Below are 19,473 nucleotides of genomic sequence, written 5' to 3'. Positions count from 1 at the left end.
CATTTCTAATTAACTTAGTGCCAGCTCTTCAACATCAAAGAGTCACTGATTAGGAGATCGAAGCAGAACGTTATCATTTGTTCTCTCTAAAATGAACAGCCACAGGTTCAGTTTTCCCATTACTAATTATTATTACTCATTACTATATGGTTGTAATGATTGAATGGTTATCTGACGAGTTATATTCTGATGGAACAACCTCTATGGCCTCTGTGACTCACTGCAGGTCGATATTAGAAACACAGCTGCATCTTTTTATTGTTTTGAATGAATTGTTTTGTTTTCACTGAAAATATGAGTGTGCGTCTGACGCTCCGTGGAGTCAGAGCTGACCTGAGACTCCACTGCCCTCCAGCGGTCACAGCAAGGAACTGCAATACTAAATCATCAATATCTGTGCAACGCATTGCTTGTGTGATTACTACAATGGCAACAGTAACATCAGTATTGTGGTTCGCTGGATTGGTAAAGAGCCGTTTTATTAACGGTTGTAACTTTCCTCTACGGTGTCATCATATGAGCGGTGTATAGCGCCTCTCTGCTCCTCCACGGACTGCAGCTGCACCGATGCGCTCTGCGGTTTAAATGCGCTGATTGAATGACAAATAAAGGCACGAAAACGTCTCAATCGCAGCGGAAACATACGGAATCCGTCTCCTGTATGCCCGTCACCAAAAAGCCGCAAAGCCAAGGACTTTTTTCTAGTTCCTGTTAGGATGTCGTCATCTGAAAATGCTGCGTCACATAAAGGTATGTCGATTACCGTTATTGCCACACAAGTCGCTGACTAGAGCAGCACTGTGCCTTTGCACTACAGGCTATTACAAAGAAAACAGTATGGAATGTTATATATGCTATATAAATAACATAACATAAAGGAACCCATAATTAAGAGCCCAAAACATGGTCTGAAGTAAAATGTCCTTTTTAGAATATCTGCCAGATGTTTCCATTATTATATAATGATGATAATATACATGTACTATGACGTGTCATTCTGCCACAGTCTGTGAAGCATCGCTCCCTTCATCAGAGGCTGAACCCCTGAGGATCGTCCTGCTGGGGAGGACAGGAACAGGCCGGAGCTCCTCAGGCAACACCATCCTGGGCAGGGCCGCCTTCTGGGTCACTGTCTCCCCCTGTTCCGTCACCACGCGGTGCGAGAGACAGACCGGGACCGTCCACGGGCGGAGCATCTCCGTGATTGACACTCCTGGTTTCTTGCACACACGACTGTCCCCCGAGGAGGTCATGGCTGAGGTGGGACAGAGCGTCGTCCTGTCCTCTCCGGGCCCCCACGCCTTCTTGGTGACCCTGCAGCTCGGCAGGTTCACCCAGGAGGAGAGGGACGCCTTGGAGTGGATCAAGGCTACGTTTGGACCCGGAGCCACCAGGTTCACCATGGTGCTGTTCACCGGGGGGGACCGGCTGCGGGGCAAACGCATCGAGGACTTCCTGGGGGAGAGCGACGAGCTGTCAGAATTCGTCGGCAGCTGCCACGGAGGGTATCACGTCTTTGACAACAGCGACCGGGACGAGACAGCGGAGTGCTCGCAGCAGGTCGCACACCTCCTGAAGAAGGTGGACAAGACCGTGGCGAGCAATGGAGGCGGCTGCTACAGCAAAGAGATGTTCAAGGAGGCCGAGAGGGCCATCAGGGAGGCGCAAGAGAGGATTCTGGGAGAGAGAGGACACAAGGTGGAGTCCCCTAAGAAGGCTCGGAACACAGAGGAGCAGAGACCAGAGTTGGAGAAGAGGAGGAGGGAGGAAGAGGACAGGAAACGGGCAGAGAGGCTTTTCTGGTGCGAGCTGCTGACCGCGGTGGGGAAAGGCGCCGCAGAGGGGGCAGGGATCATGGGTAAGGACGAGGAAGGGAAAGGGAAGGCTGTGAGGAAGGTGAAGGTGGTGGAGAGGGCAGCGGCTCTGGCAGCGTCGCCGCTCTCCATCACTTCGGCCGCAAAAGCGGTGGGAGGAGCTGTGAGGGAAGGAAGCAAGGTGTTATACAAGCACAGGAAAACTTTCCTGAAGACACCTCATTGAACAAAGTCAAGTATCCCTCATTGTAGTAAAACCTTGGATCAACATAGAGGGGGTGATGTGTTCCGTGACGTAATGCAGCAGCACTTTCCAACCATACTGTCAAATAAGAATGCATGTGTGTGTGTGTGTGTGTGTGTGCGCGCACACCCTAAGGTAAACATCCTGGTCTGTTGCGGTCCATGTGGATTGGTAACAAAGAACAAAGCCACACCTTTGAATTGAGAGAACTCACATGTTATAATAAAGGTAATGTCATAAAAAATAATGTGCAATTCATCTTACTGTACTAAAAAACTGATTTATCTTTTACAGAAGTTCCACACGCTTGACTGCCATTTTTTTTCATCCCCCGACACAAAAAGACAGTTTGGTCAAGGAAACAACCCAGGAAAAGAAAACAGCATTTGTTTGACTAAAGCATTGGAACAGTTATCTTTTCCATCTTTGGCTTCATTTAAGACACGACAGAATGTTTAGCCCTTTTTTTTTTTTTCCTCCCATGAAGAATTACATTGAAATATGAAAGACGACGATTAAGATGAAATACAAAAAAAAGTCAACATACTTGGCAATAAGGAAAGACATTGTTTGCATAGAACGCAGTTATAGCTATTCAGGGAGTGTCTGACGTTACACAACCACAGAGAAAGACACTTTATGGAAGATGTGTGATTAGTGATATTGGGCTATATAAATAAAATTAACTTGACTTAAATAGTTCAGAGTACAAATCTCAAAGAAGAAAAAAAAAAAAAAAACTACAATATTTGTCATGGAAGTTTGTCAAATGTGCCGGTGATTGGATAGAGTGTAGGACGCTTTGACATGAAACTGTGGGACCTTTTACAGCTTTTAACTCAGAAGCTACATACAATCTACCTGAAGTACAATTTTGTGGATTTAACATTGTAACTGTCTCCAGAGCCAAAGCCCCAAAGTACTGAGAAATACACAGTTTCCATAGCGTCAATCACTTGCATGAATTTTGAGTTCCACGTGCACGTCAGGGACGAATTTCTAGTGTCACATTTGCATCTTCTGAAGAAAAAACAAACAAACAAACAAACATACGTCCCCCAAAACTTTTGACCACAACAGCGCACGTATGCATGCAGACTCACACACAAAGTACCAATCACAGCCCAAAAAAAAAAATCAGGTGCACACACTTTGGTCCACAGAATGACGTCAGACCAGAAGTCCCGTTCTTGAAAACAGACGCAGGAGCTGTCGCGGGCACAGGTGTCGGGTTTAAATGGGCATCGGCAGGCTCATCTTTCCTCTTCCTCGGAGCACTGCAGAAAGGCAGAGGACAGAGAGGAAGAACAAAGCGGACTTGAGAAGGGAAACTTTTCCTGAGCTACGTTTGAGGATACGTTTTGCTTTAACTGCTAGTCTCTACTCACCCCTTGTGACGTAAAGGTAGAAGAAGTCGCAGTAGAAAATGGTCTGCACCACGCCGGACACCACGGCGATCTGGTCGAAGAAGTCCTCGGTGTGGTAGCGCCACACCCAGTTGGCTATGTAGAGGGCTCGGTAGAGGCCGAGGAAGAACAGGTAGTGGGTGGTGATGGACTCGGCCTCGCCGGTCTTTGTGATCATGAAGAGCTGCGGCATTATGGCCACCGCCTCCAGGAAGATGGAGAAGGTCCACAGGATCTGGATGGAACCAGTGGGAGGGAGACACATGAGTGGACTCTTAAACTGAGGCGTTAAAAAGTATTAAAATCAGAAGATTGATCATCTGGGCGACCCGTAGCATTAATAAAAACTGAATTTAAACTGACCATAAATCCCTCGAGCTGCATGTTCATAAGCCAGGAGTCATCTAAACTTTTCTACACCTGGACCCACATGTATTGAAGTTGCGGACTGAGTGCTTATATACCTCCAGCGGGGTGAACGCGTAGTTTTCCAGGAAGGACAGCCCGACGACCGGCACCAGCAGGAACTCCACGCGGAACGTGTCATTCTCAGAGTTGTAGCTGTTCCTGAAGCGCATGTAGATCAGGTACACGGTAGCGTAGGACAGAGCCAGGAACACCACCTGACAGCAGAGACGAATATTGATTATATATCGGCCATGAAAGTCCGATGTGAACACTGTGTGTGTGTGTGTGTGTGTGTGTGTGTCTTACCTTCATGACCGTGTTGTAAGGAGAGATGAAGACCGTGAACAAGTCGAGGTACCTGGTGGTGAAGACGAGCGCAAACAGCACCTGAGACTTCCCAGAAATGCCTACAGAGATAGGAAGAGAGGAAAAACAGGTTTAAACCCTGTCCAGTGTGTCTGTCCCACTCTCTGGTCCCAAGAGAGGAAAAACAGGTTTAAACCCTGTCCAGTGTGTCTGTCCCACTCTGTGGTCCGGGACAGCTCCCAGACATGAGAAGGAATTGTCATGATTCCCTCAATTTTATGATTTAGCAGCAAAAGGAGACGGCCATACTGCAGATTTAGTTTGTTATACAGGTATAAAGCTGCTCTAAAATAGGTGGAGCAGGCAGCAGATTTCTCTGTCAACATGCCACGTCGCTTCCACTCCTACAGAACCACTCAGCATTACGCACAACCCCCTCTATAATGAACTTAACTGATAACAGTAACAACACTTCTCTGTGTATTTGTGAATGACTGATACATCTAATGCTGCACAAACTGCATGCATATTGCCAAAGTAAGGCTGCACGATCCCACGCGCAACTTAGAAAGTGCAGTGATGTCATTGGTGTCAGCCTACCAGCACAGGATTTGGACCTCCATATCTTCAGCAGCAGGATGATGATAGCCACCAGATGTGACACGTCCCCCGCCAGACGAAAGATATTCATCTTGTTTATGTTCCGCTTCGATAAAAAAAGTAAATACAACTCCTTACAGGCCTTACACGTAATCCCGGACACAGGGCAGAGATGTTCAGCGCTCTGCGAGTGCACAAAGTGACAGGAAGAGATAATAAGCTAAAAAGAAGCTCGCAGCTGCGCAGTGAACTCCGAGTCCGTTCGGTACCTACACGCACGCAGGTGAGCAGATGGTCCACTCATTAACTCAGATGTCTACGCGAGTGTCTCGGAGGAAAGTTGTTTCAGGGGAGGTGACGTGGCTGACAGTTCAGACTGCAGGAAGCAGCATCAAACTAACTGGTAACGAACACATGTATCCTTTTCCGGTTCTGACTTTTCAAAGTAAAACCCACATTCGTTTACACGCAGTCCGGTGATGAGATAATCACTATACTGTTGACCTATTTCATGAGTATGGTTAAAAAAAAAAAAAACTACAATGATGAATATTATAAGACAGTTCGTTATTTTAAAAGATGTTACCGTTTTACTTTGAGGGCAAAATCCCACATTTTCCGATGTGGCTTGATGGTAACATGATAGAATTTGACTGGTTTATGAGCCATCCTCAAAAAGTAGAGGCCTGATTAAACAACAGATGGCGACAGGCTGCAGGCAATACGGAGTTAGAACAATTTTGGGAGGAGGAAAATAAAACATCAACATAAAACATGCAGTTGATCTTAAAGTAGTCGAATGTATTGTTGTGATTTTGAGGGATTTATGCCTTCATCAGATCGCAATAGTGAATAGATGATGAGTTCTTAACCCAAGAGCGAAGGAGTTGTATCTCATACACTGTAGATATTTTCTCCTGTGCTTTTATGTCTGAACCTTAAACATTCATCCATGTTGCACTTACATTTTTACCTTATATTCATTTAGCGTTTTTATCTTTATTTTTTTTATTGCTGCTATCCTTTTCATTTGTGTATCATAGTTGTATTTGTATTTCCTGTTTAATGTGGAACACTTTGAATTGCCTTTGTGTGTGAAATGTGCTTCACAAATAAATTGCCTTATCTCACCTACTTCCTTAATCAACTCTGGCAGATGGTCTACATGAATCACACACCAATATTTACTGTCTTCAGGTTGAGACGTTGACACGCTTCATTCAGTTTAATAACATGCAAAAATGTAGTAATCAGATCATATTGAAATGATTCAAACTGATTACATTAGTGGATTTCATTAGCAATCATGTTTCACAGTAGATGATGAATAATTATTTGTGACAGATTGTAATTCCAAAACATCCCATCACCCACAGAGAAGAGCGTTTCGAGTCTTCTCCAGCTGTGTGACAAGCTGTTTCTATTTGTCTTATTCTCATTTAAATTGAGATGAGTCTTTAGAACAAACATAATTCTTTCTGTCCTATGCAATAGAATACCGTCTCTCATAATCTTTCTTCTACCCAGTGAGGGCTTGTAGCATTGTACTCTTGCTTTTCAGTGTTTTAAAATACTCTTCACCCTCTCTGTCTTCCCCGTCTTCTGGCACTTCCGCTCCCTTTCCTCCTAATTCTGCTGTCTGAGTCACAGTGAAAACCTAAAACCACTCTGTGTCTCCCTTCGTATCAAATCCCACCGTCTCCACCGCCTCCTTCGTCCTCCCTCTTAACCCACAAAGTGCAGCTGGATTCTGGCATCGCACACGTCCTGCTCCCCTACATCCTACTCCTATGTTTGATGCAGTGAAATCAGCACAGGCCGCCAGAGGAAATGCTTTCGGCCTACATAGAATGCATCCGTGGTGGTGCAGAGAAGTGAGGGGGCGCCACGTACCAACTGAGAGCACACGCAGCTCCTGTGTACACCCCTGAAGCATCCTGTACAGAGCCTGGTGCCGTTCTCTGTCAACAGGTTCTTCAAGTTGAGTATCATTCTCAAGCAGACCTGTTCATATTACGTGAAAGCTATAAATCAGACGTTAAGAGTGATAAATGAGCAATGGAGAGGGGGGCAAGAAGAAGAAACAAACAATTGTATACAACATATGCAATAAAGAGATGCTTTATTAGTCTCCTACAAAGGTACTGTAAAGGACATCCTCTGGACCGAGCTGACCCACACTAGGCTACGTTAATGAGTATCTGCTGAGCAAAAGGTTATGGGAACTAATCTGACACCCAGGCCTGATTAGTTGCTATTTATACACACACACACACAGTCCAGTCTGCATGGTCATCTCCTCGTCAGATGATGATCTGAGTGACCGTCTGATCGGTCTGTCTGCAACCCTCCACCTCCTCCTTTTCTCCCATCATACACAGCCCATCTTTTGTTTGTTTTTACTGTTATGGTCATTTAGTGTCTTTTCAAAACCACCAAACCTCTGTGGCGAATACTCCGCTCAGCTGTGAGCGCTGACACTACAGCCGGTAAAGGCTAAAGGTAATGAATATGGTGCAATCATTTTTATAGTCATGCAGAGTTCAACATAATCACTAGGAGTCTCCTTTTAAAGCTTCAGCATCATCACAATTTTCCAAACCTATATATTCTCTACAATCCAAGACGTATTTAAGGCTTTGAAACATCTCAGTTTGACTTTTACATAGTTTGGATTTATATCAGAAACCTATTTATCAATGTAACAATGACAAATTATTGTTATAATTATTCAATGGGTAGCAGGATAATAAAAAACTCATAACATAGCCTTCTCACTTTTTTTTCCAACTTTACTTGATCAGAAATTCAAGAAATAAGTCAGAGAAATGCTCAATAACATGGTCTACTGTTTATATGGTTAACCTGCTGTACCCATCATTCATGTTAAGATGTAATTTGGTGGTCTGACCTGATGTGTGGTCGCAGTCCTTGAGAGTTGCAATTGCTTTATTCTCTCCCATTATGTGTGTGAAAGCCTAAAACGCTACTGAAATAGTCTAATTTCACTCTCACATGGCCCCTGTCATGTTTCTCGTCATGTCATCTTCAATAGTAGAACTCTAGCAGACTTCTTTCACAAGAGTCGTTTCCTTCATGGTGTACGTGTTACCATCAGAAGCTCCCTCCGTCCGTATGTTTTCTGTTTGCCTCCACTGTTGCCGTTACAGTGCCGTGTGTCCGTCCGCCCCCTCGTTCCTCCTCTGTGAATTCCTCATATGGGCAGATGCACACCCACATCTCTATGTAGAGGGAGAGATTTTGAAAAGAGGTGCCCTATATTTTAGAAAGGGAAGGAAGGAGTGCACGAGGGAGGGAGCAATGAGGGGACAAAACGGGAGATGTGGGTGAGGGCCGGAGGGGATGGGGGCGGTTTCCATAGAAACTGTTTTGCTCAATTCATATTTCATAATAGTCATGTGGATTCTGGATGAAGGAATCCTCAATCAAACTAGAAAAAGCCTCTTTTGGTCTCTCTATTGAGAATAGTGAGACTGTGTCAATCTTCATTCGCCAGCAGAACGGCTGTGAGAGCACCAGAATAGAACAACCCTAACCCTGTTAAAGGGGGTTTTGAGGTTTGCTTACACTATGTATAAAAACCTCTGATGGTAATAGAAAAGTAAAGAATTCATATGTGTTAATTTCAGAGCCAAAAAGCCAAAATTTACTCCCATACGGTCACGTAAGTACAGTATTGAGGTAAAGATTTTAAATTTCACTCCCATCATTTACAGTTGACGGGATGCCCAGGTGGCCTATGGGAGTTAAGGCCCTGTCCCTTCACCGGCCTGCATATGACCCGGTACCCTTGATGCATGTCACTCCCATTTCTCTGACTCCCCTCACTTCCTGTCATCTCTCTGCTCTCCCTAAAGGCATAACATGTTCAACAACCACTCAGCCCAACAGTGAATGCAGCTATAGTCCACAGACTCAGTCCTCCATCATCAAGTTGAATAATTCATTATATTTGACAGCTGAAACCACGAGGTTGACTCAAAGACACTTCAAGCTCACACAGCCCTCGAACGTCGTTCCCCGTCCAGAAGATCTGCACAGTCCCGGGTCGCATTGACCCTGTGCAAGTCAAAGGGTCACCAAAGAATAACCTTCCCACTTTTCATCCATTATGGAACGACCACAGTACGTGAGAGGAAGCCTACTGCAACATCTCACGTGTGTCGACAGAGCTGTGGAGTTTTGATGTGACCAGGATTGTGTTTACAGTAACAGGCCTGTGTCATTGTATGTGTGGTGGTTCACAGTTTTCAAACTATGACGGCGACTCGACCGCTGTATTTCCAAGCCCCCGTATTCCTTTTGTCTCTCACCTGTTGCTGTATCATCTCTGTTGTTCCTCGAAGAGAGTCGGCCTAGAAACCATGACTCAAACGAGCTCTCGCTTGCTTACATGGGCACTACAGGCAATGTTCAACACCTACACATGCTGAGAGCGCACAGACAAAGTGCCAGCCCCCCCTGTAGTCTCCTCTCTTTTGCTCTCTTTCCCTTTAATTGATCCATTTCTCTTCTTTTTTTCCTGTCCTCCTTCATCCCTCCCTCCCTCCCTCCTTCCCTCCCTCCTTCCCTCCCTCCCAGAGGGGAGATTGACACAGCATTTTCAGCACCGGGTGTACGAGTACACAGAGAGCGCGGCACAGACGGGATTATAGTCAGCGGAGGAGGCAGCAGAGGACAATAACGGATTCAATGAGGGAAGCAACAGGGATGAAAGAATGAACAAGCGATGCAGAGGAAACTAAGAGAGAGAGAGAGAGTGAAGAAAGGAGAGAGAATCTCACAGACCACATCAATCTAAGGATGTGGGAGCTTTTTGCCTTGGACATTGAAAGTGGGATTTTTGAGAAGTGAAGTACGAGGGTCTCAAATTACAACCCAGTGACAGAACACAACAACTAACTTGCAGGGTGAGTGTCATTTATGTTCAATTCGTATTTCAGTGTCAGGAGACGTGCAGAATAATAACTTTGCTGGATGAAGTTTTTTTTATTGGTCACAACTTTGCACTCCAGATGACAGACATTAAGAGCAGTTCTAGTTTTACCGTCAGACAGTACACTCTGTAACAGTTATTATATATAAGCACTGTCAGACAGACTGAAGCTCAGGCATCATGGAAACTACTGTATTGTGTGTGTGTGTGTGTGTGTGTGTGTGTGTGTGTGTGTGTTGTCACATGAACAGTCACTCTTCTCCATCCTTAGGTCTTCATACCTTGAGGAACTGGTGTGCACCTGTTGATTAACTTTAACTTTGTAATGCCTCGAGAACTCTCCTTGGTTTTCAAATTTTAGACAATTCTGTCGGTTAGTATTCATTTTGTGCATCTTAAAGTCAAAGTGGAGAGAAATCTCGGCTTCTGCAACCTTAAGAAAGGAATGGAAAGGTCATCACGAATGAGTAAAGGGAGAGAGGGAACACAGATAGCTATAAATGATCAGCTTGTGGCTTGGATCAATACAACAACAAAAAAGAAAATCACAATAAAAGCCTTAACAAAACCTTTAATTCACTAAAAAAAGCAAAGCATCCCGTACATAAGTCTATCACAGGGGAACCTGGGCATATAGTGATCTTTTCAGTTAGAATAAAGATGGTTGAGGAGAAAGTTATTGATTTATCTTGCATTAATCACATGGCTCTGACCTAATCTTGTCTTTTATTCGGACAACCTCATGAAAACAGCATCGAGCAGGACTGTTAAGATAAATAAATAGATTTAAACCCAAAAATTGACCAGCAGCAGCACTGTGTGTACCTACAGGTGACAGGTATTGGCTGATCTACTGTAGACAGTCAGTGTGCCGCTGCTGCTGATTAGCTGTAATTGTGGCAGCCTTTCTCTGTCTGTGTGTCTAGTAAACAAACATTCAGGATCAGGGTCAGATCATTCAGCTCTGCAGATGGAAATGCAGACCGACACTTCTGAGAAAGAAAGACTTTCACCTTTAAATTAAATGCAAATAAATGTTCCTTAACTGTGCTTAAGTGTCATAAATGTTCCCTTTCAGTGGATCAATTACAGTTGCACATATTGTACCTGATCTATCACATGAACTTTGAAATACAATATGTTTTGCAAAGATTAAAAATGGACAACATGGGAAAAAGAGAAATCTGAAATGAGGCCAGCACGGAGGTTGTCTGAGATGCGTTGGTAGCGTGGGAATCATTCTTCTCTGTGGGTTGGCTCGTGACGAGCAGAGGTGAAACCATGGGTTATGTATCGCTCAGTGTTCACGTCACACGAGCCAGTTCTACAAAAGAAAATAAGGAGGACGTAAAGTGAACCTGCTCAGTGGAATTGATCGACTGACTCAAAACAGTCACACACAGTCCCACTTGGGTGGATTACATCACTAATGTTTTGCAAACGTGCTTCCATTGATGGACGGAATTGATATAACAAGATCATTCTGCCGGTAGTTATAAACAATCATCTTGACAGTCAGATTCAGAAAAAACAAACATGTTAATGTTACATAAATTGCCTTTGAATGCATCGGGTCATTTCGTACAAACCTTTCACAGACAGTGAGGCTAAATTGATCTTTTCTATGACCAGTTACGACCAGCATATCATGAAAAACGACTCTGACCAATAGTTACTCCACTACAGCCGCCATATCTGCCAGACCATAACGTTCAGGTATTCACAACAGAAGTGCAATTTATTTTTGTGGCAGCTGTAATAGTGCGTCTCATGAGGGGCGATTACCGAAGGCTTTAGGGGGAAGTGGACACTGCATCTTAATCCCCCCCCCCCCCCCACCTAACCTTCTTTTCTTCGTCTTCCATCTCTTTTGGGATTAACAGTCATGAAATTTCCAGGAAGTGACTCCACCTTTCTTATTTCAGCACGACAGATTATGAGTATTCATCTGTGAATTCATGAGATTAGGGAGGAGTTAGTGACGCAGAGACACGGTGAAATACTTCCACACGTGTAAACACTAATGAGTGTGGTTGCAAAGGCGGGACACGAGTAAGTATATTTCATACAGAGACACAGAAACAGGACTGCAACTGGCGATTGCTTCTTCAATCAATAGAAACTTTTCTTAGTTTATAAAATAACAGAAAATGTGAAAGAAATATTTTTGTTCAAGTAACACTCCAAATTAGATTTTGGAAGAAGCAAGTCACTCAACACTCCACTAATCATATCACAATCCTGTATATTTGCTACATCTCAACATACTTTATCCTTCTATTCATTTCCACCGCTTTCTATATCCCTAGACTAGATTTACAATCGACGGTAATGATCACAGAGATGTAAACTGTGTAAACAATTCTTCAGTTCTTTCTGTAATTAATGAACTCCTCTTGCCCTCAGTGTCCTTGGTAGACCATTAGGAAGATAAATAGGATAGAGCAAAACATAAAAGCTTTTCGAGAACGCTGTTTTGACCCGTCTTTGACCACAGATATCTTTTATCCTCGTCTTCATTGTCACTCAGTAATATGGATCAAAAAAAAAGTCTCCACTAAGAGTCACCTCTTGGCCCTCATTTAGAATCTACTTAACGTTCAATGCAGACATTGCTGCACTTTCTCTCATCCCCTCTCTCCCTCTCTCTCTGACTCATGTTATAAGAGCACTTAAATACTCTATACTCGCCCCCTTTTCGCCACAATGTCCTCTGGTGACTCTCTCCACATGCTCTCTCCGTCCCCCAAATGCCACATGGAGACGTGTTCCTATGGAAACCGGCTTCACTGGAAGTCCCAGTTTTACCTGCATGGTGACCACTAACTGGTCTGTATTGTGTGTGTCTCATATACCTGCGCTCTGCCTCTCCCGGCCTCATTACAGGGTATCAAATCTTTGCACCTAGAGGGAGACACCACTGATGATGGATGGGGAGCTGGTTGCATTCTCCTTTAATAGATACAGCTTGGAGGTTGGGGGATATTATTTCACAGCTGCATCAGGAGACAGACCAAAAACCAAACATGAAAATACAATCCTGTACACGTATCAATACAGATATGGATGTCATTGCAGAAAAATAAAAGGTACAGATCCTCCTCTCTTCATGATGTTCAGTCATTTTACATTGAGCTTATTCGTTCCCTTAAAAATGCATTTAATACATAAAGAAAGAAAGAAACAGCTACCACTGCAGGCGTCAGCTTGGATTTACTATCTGCTTTACAGCACAGGTTTTATAAAGGAAAGATTACGTGACAGGATGTTCTTTGTATTTTTGGACAGACAGTTTTTGACAGAATTATCCCACAGAATTATCCGACTAATATCCCAGATTTATAGGAAATAAAATCCCATGTGAACAGCATGTAAATGAGTTTGAATGTGATGCACATTTTGACTCTGAATCTCTAAACTAGATTGTTTTAAGGTGTAGAGAAAGAAACAAAGCTGCCAACAAGAGCATTTCAATAAATCCTTTAGTAGAGTGTATTGTTTACTGGTTTCTCTGTGTGTGAGTAAGAAGTGCACATATGAGCTTAATCTTTCGGTTTAAGCACAATAGACTGCTTGAGATGTTTCCTTACGATGTAACCAAAATAAACACTTTGGTTTGTCTATAATTATGAATACCAGATGTGTCCATCATGTAGGTGAAATGTAAAACCGCCACTTACACCCACATACGACATTACAACTCTGTTCTCAAGAGTGCGGTCGCCGTTCCTCAAGACACTCTGCAGAATCTAATCTTCCACATCTTTAGCTCACATAAAGCAGACTAGAAACACAGAGCCACATTATATAAAGAGATGAAACCATGTAAGGTTATAGGTTTTCATAAAAGTGAAAGAAGGTAATGTTTTTCAGTTATTAAAGTGTGCCTCCCTCAGTCAAAAGCTTTCTGTACCTTCACGAGTTAAACCCCCAATTAATTAGATAATGGTGATTCTACATGAACCGATAGGCACTGATTCTGTTACTCCCTGTCTCTCTCCTCTGCAGTGATCTTCTCAGTGGTACAAGCATCACCTCCATGGTGGTGACCTGACTTTTGGGAGCAGGACAGATTCTGGCCTCCCCACCAGGACCCGTACCAGAGACCACTGGTGCCATGGGAACAAGTAGGTTCAACAGGTGAACGATTCAATCCTCAGCTGCCAATTGTGCTACTAATTCTTCATTTTATCAAGTCCTTGTTAGTTTTTATAAAGGCCTGAATCAGCTCTTGAATTCCAGCATTCCTCTGTTACTTTTCCTTTGCTACCGAGATCACTGAAGTCAGTTGAACATCTGTCCAAAATGACAAAGAAATGAGACATAAGGGTGGCAAAGCGCCAATTCACAGCAGAGTGTGAATCTTGTGTTTGGTGTTACTGCACAATTTTTATATATTAGAATTATCCTGGAACTACTTTGTTTCAAACAGTGGCTCTGATTGGACATGATGCCTTTATTTTATCTTTGTTATATGTATTAATCAATTAAATTTGTGTGGGAGTTACAGTTTCAAAGGGCGTCACAACTTTACAGAAACTATTTGTTCCTTTGGTAACGTACTCTTAACACGGCCGGTAAGAATGGGCTTGCTAATTTGGTGATCTAGTCGGGGTGAGTCAGGCCCGGCTCAGGGATATTTACAGCAAGCACATCCTCAGAGAGGCCAAGGCCGTCCTACACTGTCCTGACCAGCTCCTGCCTTCAGCCAGCTGCAACAGATCGCAAACTGTTTTTGTGGTGTTTTAAAGCCCACGTAAAATCTCCCTTCAAGGAACAATAAAGATTGATTTCATGGAGGAAATGTATGCAAGACAAAGACTCTCAAACATCTTCAAACATCTGATCTCTTGTTATAAGTGAGTTCATGAATGATTAAATGATGGCGTTGACATTCATCTATATATAACGGGTAACATATATGTTGGTTCATCTCAAAACGGGTTGTCTGACTGACACTGACTCAGATATAATCCTGTAATCTGTGATGACCTGCAATCCTTCTCACGTAGCTAAACTGAACTCACCTTCCCAGCTGCATGGTAATCCTCCATGTAAAGGAGAGAGACAGGTTAGGTTGATCGATACACTCAGGTGACCGGGAGTTTGGTCGATTTGAGTAGGTTGGGATTGGGAATTAAATATATCTTTTATGACTGTGTTCATTGAGGAGTTTCCCCCTAAACTGTGGGGCGGTTTCCTATATACTGCTGCCGACCCTTGTGTCCCTGATGAGTCAGGTATTATCTTCTTGTCGCTGTCTATGAGAGGGTGCATTGTGTCTTTGTGTGCTTTAAATGGTACACTAGGAAGTACACAGGGATCAGTGAGATTACTAGCTATAAATTGTTCCTACATTTTGTGCACACTACAATTTGAATGATACAGATACTAACTTTCCTCTCTGTTGGCCTGACAGGTACGGCATTGTGTCAGACGTTTTACCGGAGGAGGCACGCCAGAAGATCTCCAGCTCAGGGCTCCATAACGGCCACAGTTCCCTCAACAAACGACTGCACTCGCCCTGCCACGCAGAGGCAGAAGACAGTAGGAGGAGGTCGGGAGCCTCTGCTGCCGTGCACAGCACAAGGGGACGAGCAGGGATGAACAACTACAACGGGAAGATTCTGACAAGGGGCTCCAGCCAAGTACGGAGTCGGTTTGTAAAGAAGAATGGACAATGTAATGTTCTGTTCACCAACATGGATGAAAAGAGGCAGCGCTACCTAGCTGACATCTTCACCACCTGCGTGGACATCCGCTGGAGATACCTGCTGCTTATGTTCTGCGCCAGCTTCCTCGTCTCGTGGCTTTTCTTCGGCATCATCTTCTACAGCGTCTCCCTGGTGCATGGGGACTTTGACGAACAACCGCCTGGAAAGGGCGACGAGCTGGCGGTGGCGGTGGCGGGGCTGCACGGGCCCACCTCTGGACACACATCTGGAGGGCCGACACAAAGGATGCCCTGCATACTCCATGTCCGCGGCTTTGTCGGGGCGCTCCTGTTCTCCATGGAGACCCAGACCACCATTGGTTACGGCTGGCGCTGCGTTACCGAGGAGTGTCCTCTCACTGTGATAACAGTGGTGGTCCAGTCCATTGTGGGCTGCATCATTGACTCTTTCATGATTGGCACCATCATGGCCAAGATGGCGCGGCCCAAGAAGAGGAACCAGACCCTTGTGTTCTCCAAGAATGCGGTCATTGCCCTGCGCGATGGCAAGCTGTGCCTCATGTGGAGGGTAGGCAACCTGCGGAAGAGCCACATCGTGGAGGCTCATGTCCGTGCCCAGCTCATACGTTCTTACGTCACAGCTGAGGGAGAGTTCATCCCCTTGGAGCAGATGGACCTCAATGTGGGCTACGATGAGGGCACGGACAGACTGTTTCTAGTATCCCCGCTGGTTGTAATCCACGAGATAAATAAAGACAGCCCCTTGTACACTCTAAGCCGAGCTGATCTGGAGGCAGATGACTTTGAGATTGTCGTGATCTTGGAGGGGATGGTGGAGGCCACGGCCATGACCACCCAGTTCCGTAGCTCCTACCTTGCCAGAGAGGTCTTCTGGGGTCACAGGTTTGAGTCTGTGATCTTTGAGGACCAGGACCGCTACAAGGTAGACTACGCTCGCTTCCACAAGACCTACGAAGTGCCGTCAATGCCCCACCTCAGCGCCAAAGAGCTCAACCAGGTCGCCGGCCGGGCATCTTCTGCCACTTCTCCCGTCCCGGTCTACAGATCCACCCAAGACTTGATTCCCAGATCGCTGAGCGCCTTTTGTTACGAGAACGAAGTGGCGCTGAGCTGCGGGGAGGACGAGGATGACATCTTCGACTCCCAGATTGTGGAGAAGGAGAAGGCGGAGGAGAGTAGGACATCAGTGTCTGTAGACTTCCAAAATATGTTCCAGGAAACAACGACCATGACAACAGGCAGTCACAGCGTCATGTGTGTTCTGGACATGGACAACAACCAGATGGAGTTTGACATCCTACAGACTGCCATCCCTCTTGACCCAGTGTCCTATAAGAGTGAGCAAGACATCTAAAGATCGTCTTGTGTTCCTCTGTTATTTCACCCATAAATCCTTTCAACTTCTTCTACAGTGACTTGGACCTGAGTAGGGTATGCTTAGTGAAATTTGTATTTGCATGTCCAGAAATGAAACCCCCTTTTGCCTTGTCTGTGTTGTTTCACATTTATATTTGTTTGTTTTTTCTTCTCAATGAGATTAGAAATGACGAAACAGAGCACACATTACTAAATAACTTTGGGCACATGCAACTGCACTCCTTGAAGAGACATAATGATCAACCAGACCGATTCTGGAGGAGGACAAAGGATCTCTGACAAAGCACAGACGGACTTTTATAAGATTTCACAACCAAAGGAAAGCACAATGGCAGTAAAAGAAACTTAAGTCGTGTTTTGCACTGTTTGTACATTGGCCCAGTTCGAGATTCTACTTCATTTAAGAATTTCATTTTTTTGTGAACGTAAACAAGAGATTTGATGAAAGCAATAGCAGTTTGCAGGTGATTCTCTTCCTTTTCAAAGAGGATTGAGCTCAAGACTTAAATGGTGACTTTTTAAGATGAACTGTTTCAATTTATGCTTGATAATCTCCATTTTGTTCATGCCTGCAATTGTTCCCTGCAAAGTCAACTTTTTTGTTATTTTTGTTATTTTCTTATTTGTGAGAGTACCTGTTTTGTTAAATCTTTTCATAAAATTATTTAGTGAGAAACTATTGTTGATTTTGCTGTGCAGTACACTCCCAACATCATTCTCAGTGCAATCACTGAGAGTAGCAGGAGAAGTATTTTTCTGAATTTGATTAAGACTTTTTAAATGTCTTGATTTATTGCGATTTAGGAAGACAGCACTGCATTTAAAAGTCGTGTTTGTGCTGCTGTTGGTCACCAAAGGTTCTGGAGTAGGGGAGCAAAACACAGAGCACCTCCAATTTATCACTTGGAAACTGGGGTGCATGCGGCCTAAAGTGTACACATTGTCTTTGATGGCAGAAAGATGTAAAGCCACTATGAAGCACAACAGGAAACAAAAAGATAAAGGATGAGGAGTACAGTGTCTTGGGGCAGTGGAGATACAGTCAAGTATATGTCAGGTAAATTGCAGTGAAGTAAACAGTATTTACATTTAATAAAACAGATGCCCTCATTTTTGCAGGAGCAGGTTCAGCATACAAGGAGAAGCAGGTGGTACCTACAATATAACATCATTTTACTGACAGTATAATCAAATGTGGCCCTTTCTTCCATCTGGTAGTTCAAACTGAAGTGAAACCAACAAATGTTTAACTTCTGTTAGACTATTAAATATGAAAGTACTGACGTATTTAGATAGAGTCGCGCAGCTAACAGTCGACCTGCTGCACCGGATGATACTGCAACTCTTATTGTTGACTTTTATTGTTTTTTTTGCTGGTTTTATTGCTTTAAGTGTTTTCAATCAATCAATATGGCCGTGAGAGACTGACTGCAGTAAGAAGTTTTCATTGCGATACTTGCTAAACATCTAGGAACACATTAATAACATTCACTGCCAGCCAAAAAAAAAAAGACCATGTTACATTTAAAGTTTTCTCTGAAGCAATGTATTCATAAATGTGATAGAAATAACTGTTAGAAGTACTTTTAAGTAACGTAGATAACTATAAGGAGGCACTTGTGACAGACAGCTGTACTGTATGAATATGTCCAAACTTTAAAGTTTATTTTTGAAGCTCCTTGAAAACTTGGTTTTGAATCTTAAGCATTTATTGAAATGTCTGCATGCCCTGTGCGTAGATACTGGCTCACTGCTACATGTTTTATTGAGACACCTAAAGGAGCCGTCGTTAGGGTCATTAGTTCCACCTGTGTGATTCCTGCTGTGACAAGGACCTATGGCCCAGATCCTAATTAGTGCTTCATTAGACGCAGCTGTTAAAACGTATGTAGACAGCTTCAGAATTAAAAGTAACAAATATACAAAGCAGTATGTTTAATTGACCCAATCCCTAAATAAAAAGGTACACAGCTGACTGTCTTTATTACTTTTATTATCTAATTTGAGGTAATTCATAATGATTACCATAAAATTGCTTGGAATCAACCCAACATAATAAAATACAATACTCAAAACGTTTGGACTGGCGGTGTATAACGATATTGTTGTAATGTTGGTTTTGGATTGTATAAGTATACTTCATATTTCAACATGGGAACAGAAGGGGAGCCGACTTAAGTGCAGGAAAACACCCCACTGTAAATGCCATGTTGTGTAGCAGAGAGATTATTTTGCTATCTGTGCTTGCTGCTTCGTATAATTCTAGTGATAAAGACGCACTAAGCAAACTGCTGTCCTAACTGAAATAAGATGAGAAGAAAAACAAACTCACGTACAAAGCACTTTATTCTTCCTTGTATACATTTTGATGTCGCAAATAAATATGTATATAATTCTGGTCGTTTCTCCTTTTGGAAACCTGGTTAAAGATACATAAAATGCATGCAATGCAAAAATAAAACATTTTTCTTTTCTAAAGCAGCCACTAGATGCCTCTGCAGCCATTTCTATTGTGGAGAAGTTCAGCAGAATACACTGAACCACGTGTTCCCTCTAGCGGTGTACCATGGAAGCAGCATAGGAGTTCAAACCTGCATCATGAAGTCTAAACTCAAGAATGTTTCTAAAAAAAAACACACATTAAGATGATAACTAATACCCCATAG

General features: G+C 43.6%; 3 protein-coding genes across 3 annotated transcripts; 2 read left to right on the top strand and 1 right to left on the bottom strand.

Moving 5' to 3' along the window:
• Nucleotides 1-116: 116 nt before the first annotated feature.
• Nucleotides 117-3,695, top strand: LOC116396286 (GTPase IMAP family member 7). The gene is made up of 2 exons (XM_031870786.1): nucleotides 117-750; nucleotides 1,007-3,695. The coding sequence occupies exons 1-2, from the start codon at nucleotides 717-719 to the stop codon at nucleotides 2,038-2,040; spliced, it is 1,068 nt and encodes a 355-aa protein (XP_031726646.1). The 5' UTR covers nucleotides 117-716; the 3' UTR covers nucleotides 2,041-3,695.
• Nucleotides 2,253-5,229, bottom strand: kdelr3 (KDEL endoplasmic reticulum protein retention receptor 3). Its single transcript, XM_031870788.1, has 5 exons — nucleotides 4,779-5,229; nucleotides 4,179-4,279; nucleotides 3,929-4,087; nucleotides 3,447-3,699; nucleotides 2,253-3,335 (listed from the first exon to the last, which is right to left on the bottom strand). Exons 1-5 carry the CDS (start codon nucleotides 4,867-4,869, stop codon nucleotides 3,292-3,294), a joined length of 648 nt encoding a protein of 215 aa, XP_031726648.1. The 5' UTR covers nucleotides 4,870-5,229; the 3' UTR covers nucleotides 2,253-3,291.
• kcnj4 (potassium inwardly rectifying channel subfamily J member 4) lies at nucleotides 5,149-19,178 on the top strand. Its single transcript, XM_031870785.1, has 4 exons — nucleotides 5,149-5,181; nucleotides 9,381-9,709; nucleotides 13,744-13,875; nucleotides 15,155-19,178. Exons 3-4 carry the CDS (start codon nucleotides 13,853-13,855, stop codon nucleotides 16,782-16,784), a joined length of 1,653 nt encoding a protein of 550 aa, XP_031726645.1. The 5' UTR covers nucleotides 5,149-5,181; nucleotides 9,381-9,709; nucleotides 13,744-13,852; the 3' UTR covers nucleotides 16,785-19,178.
• Nucleotides 19,179-19,473: the final 295 nt, after the last annotated feature.

This window comes from Anarrhichthys ocellatus, unplaced genomic scaffold, assembly GCF_004355925.1.
Source record: "Anarrhichthys ocellatus isolate YVR2014 unplaced genomic scaffold, GSC_Weel_1.0 scaffold55, whole genome shotgun sequence".
Classification (NCBI taxonomy): Eukaryota; Metazoa; Chordata; class Actinopteri; order Perciformes; family Anarhichadidae; genus Anarrhichthys; species Anarrhichthys ocellatus.
This window is presented reverse-complemented; position numbering and strand designations above follow the sequence as displayed.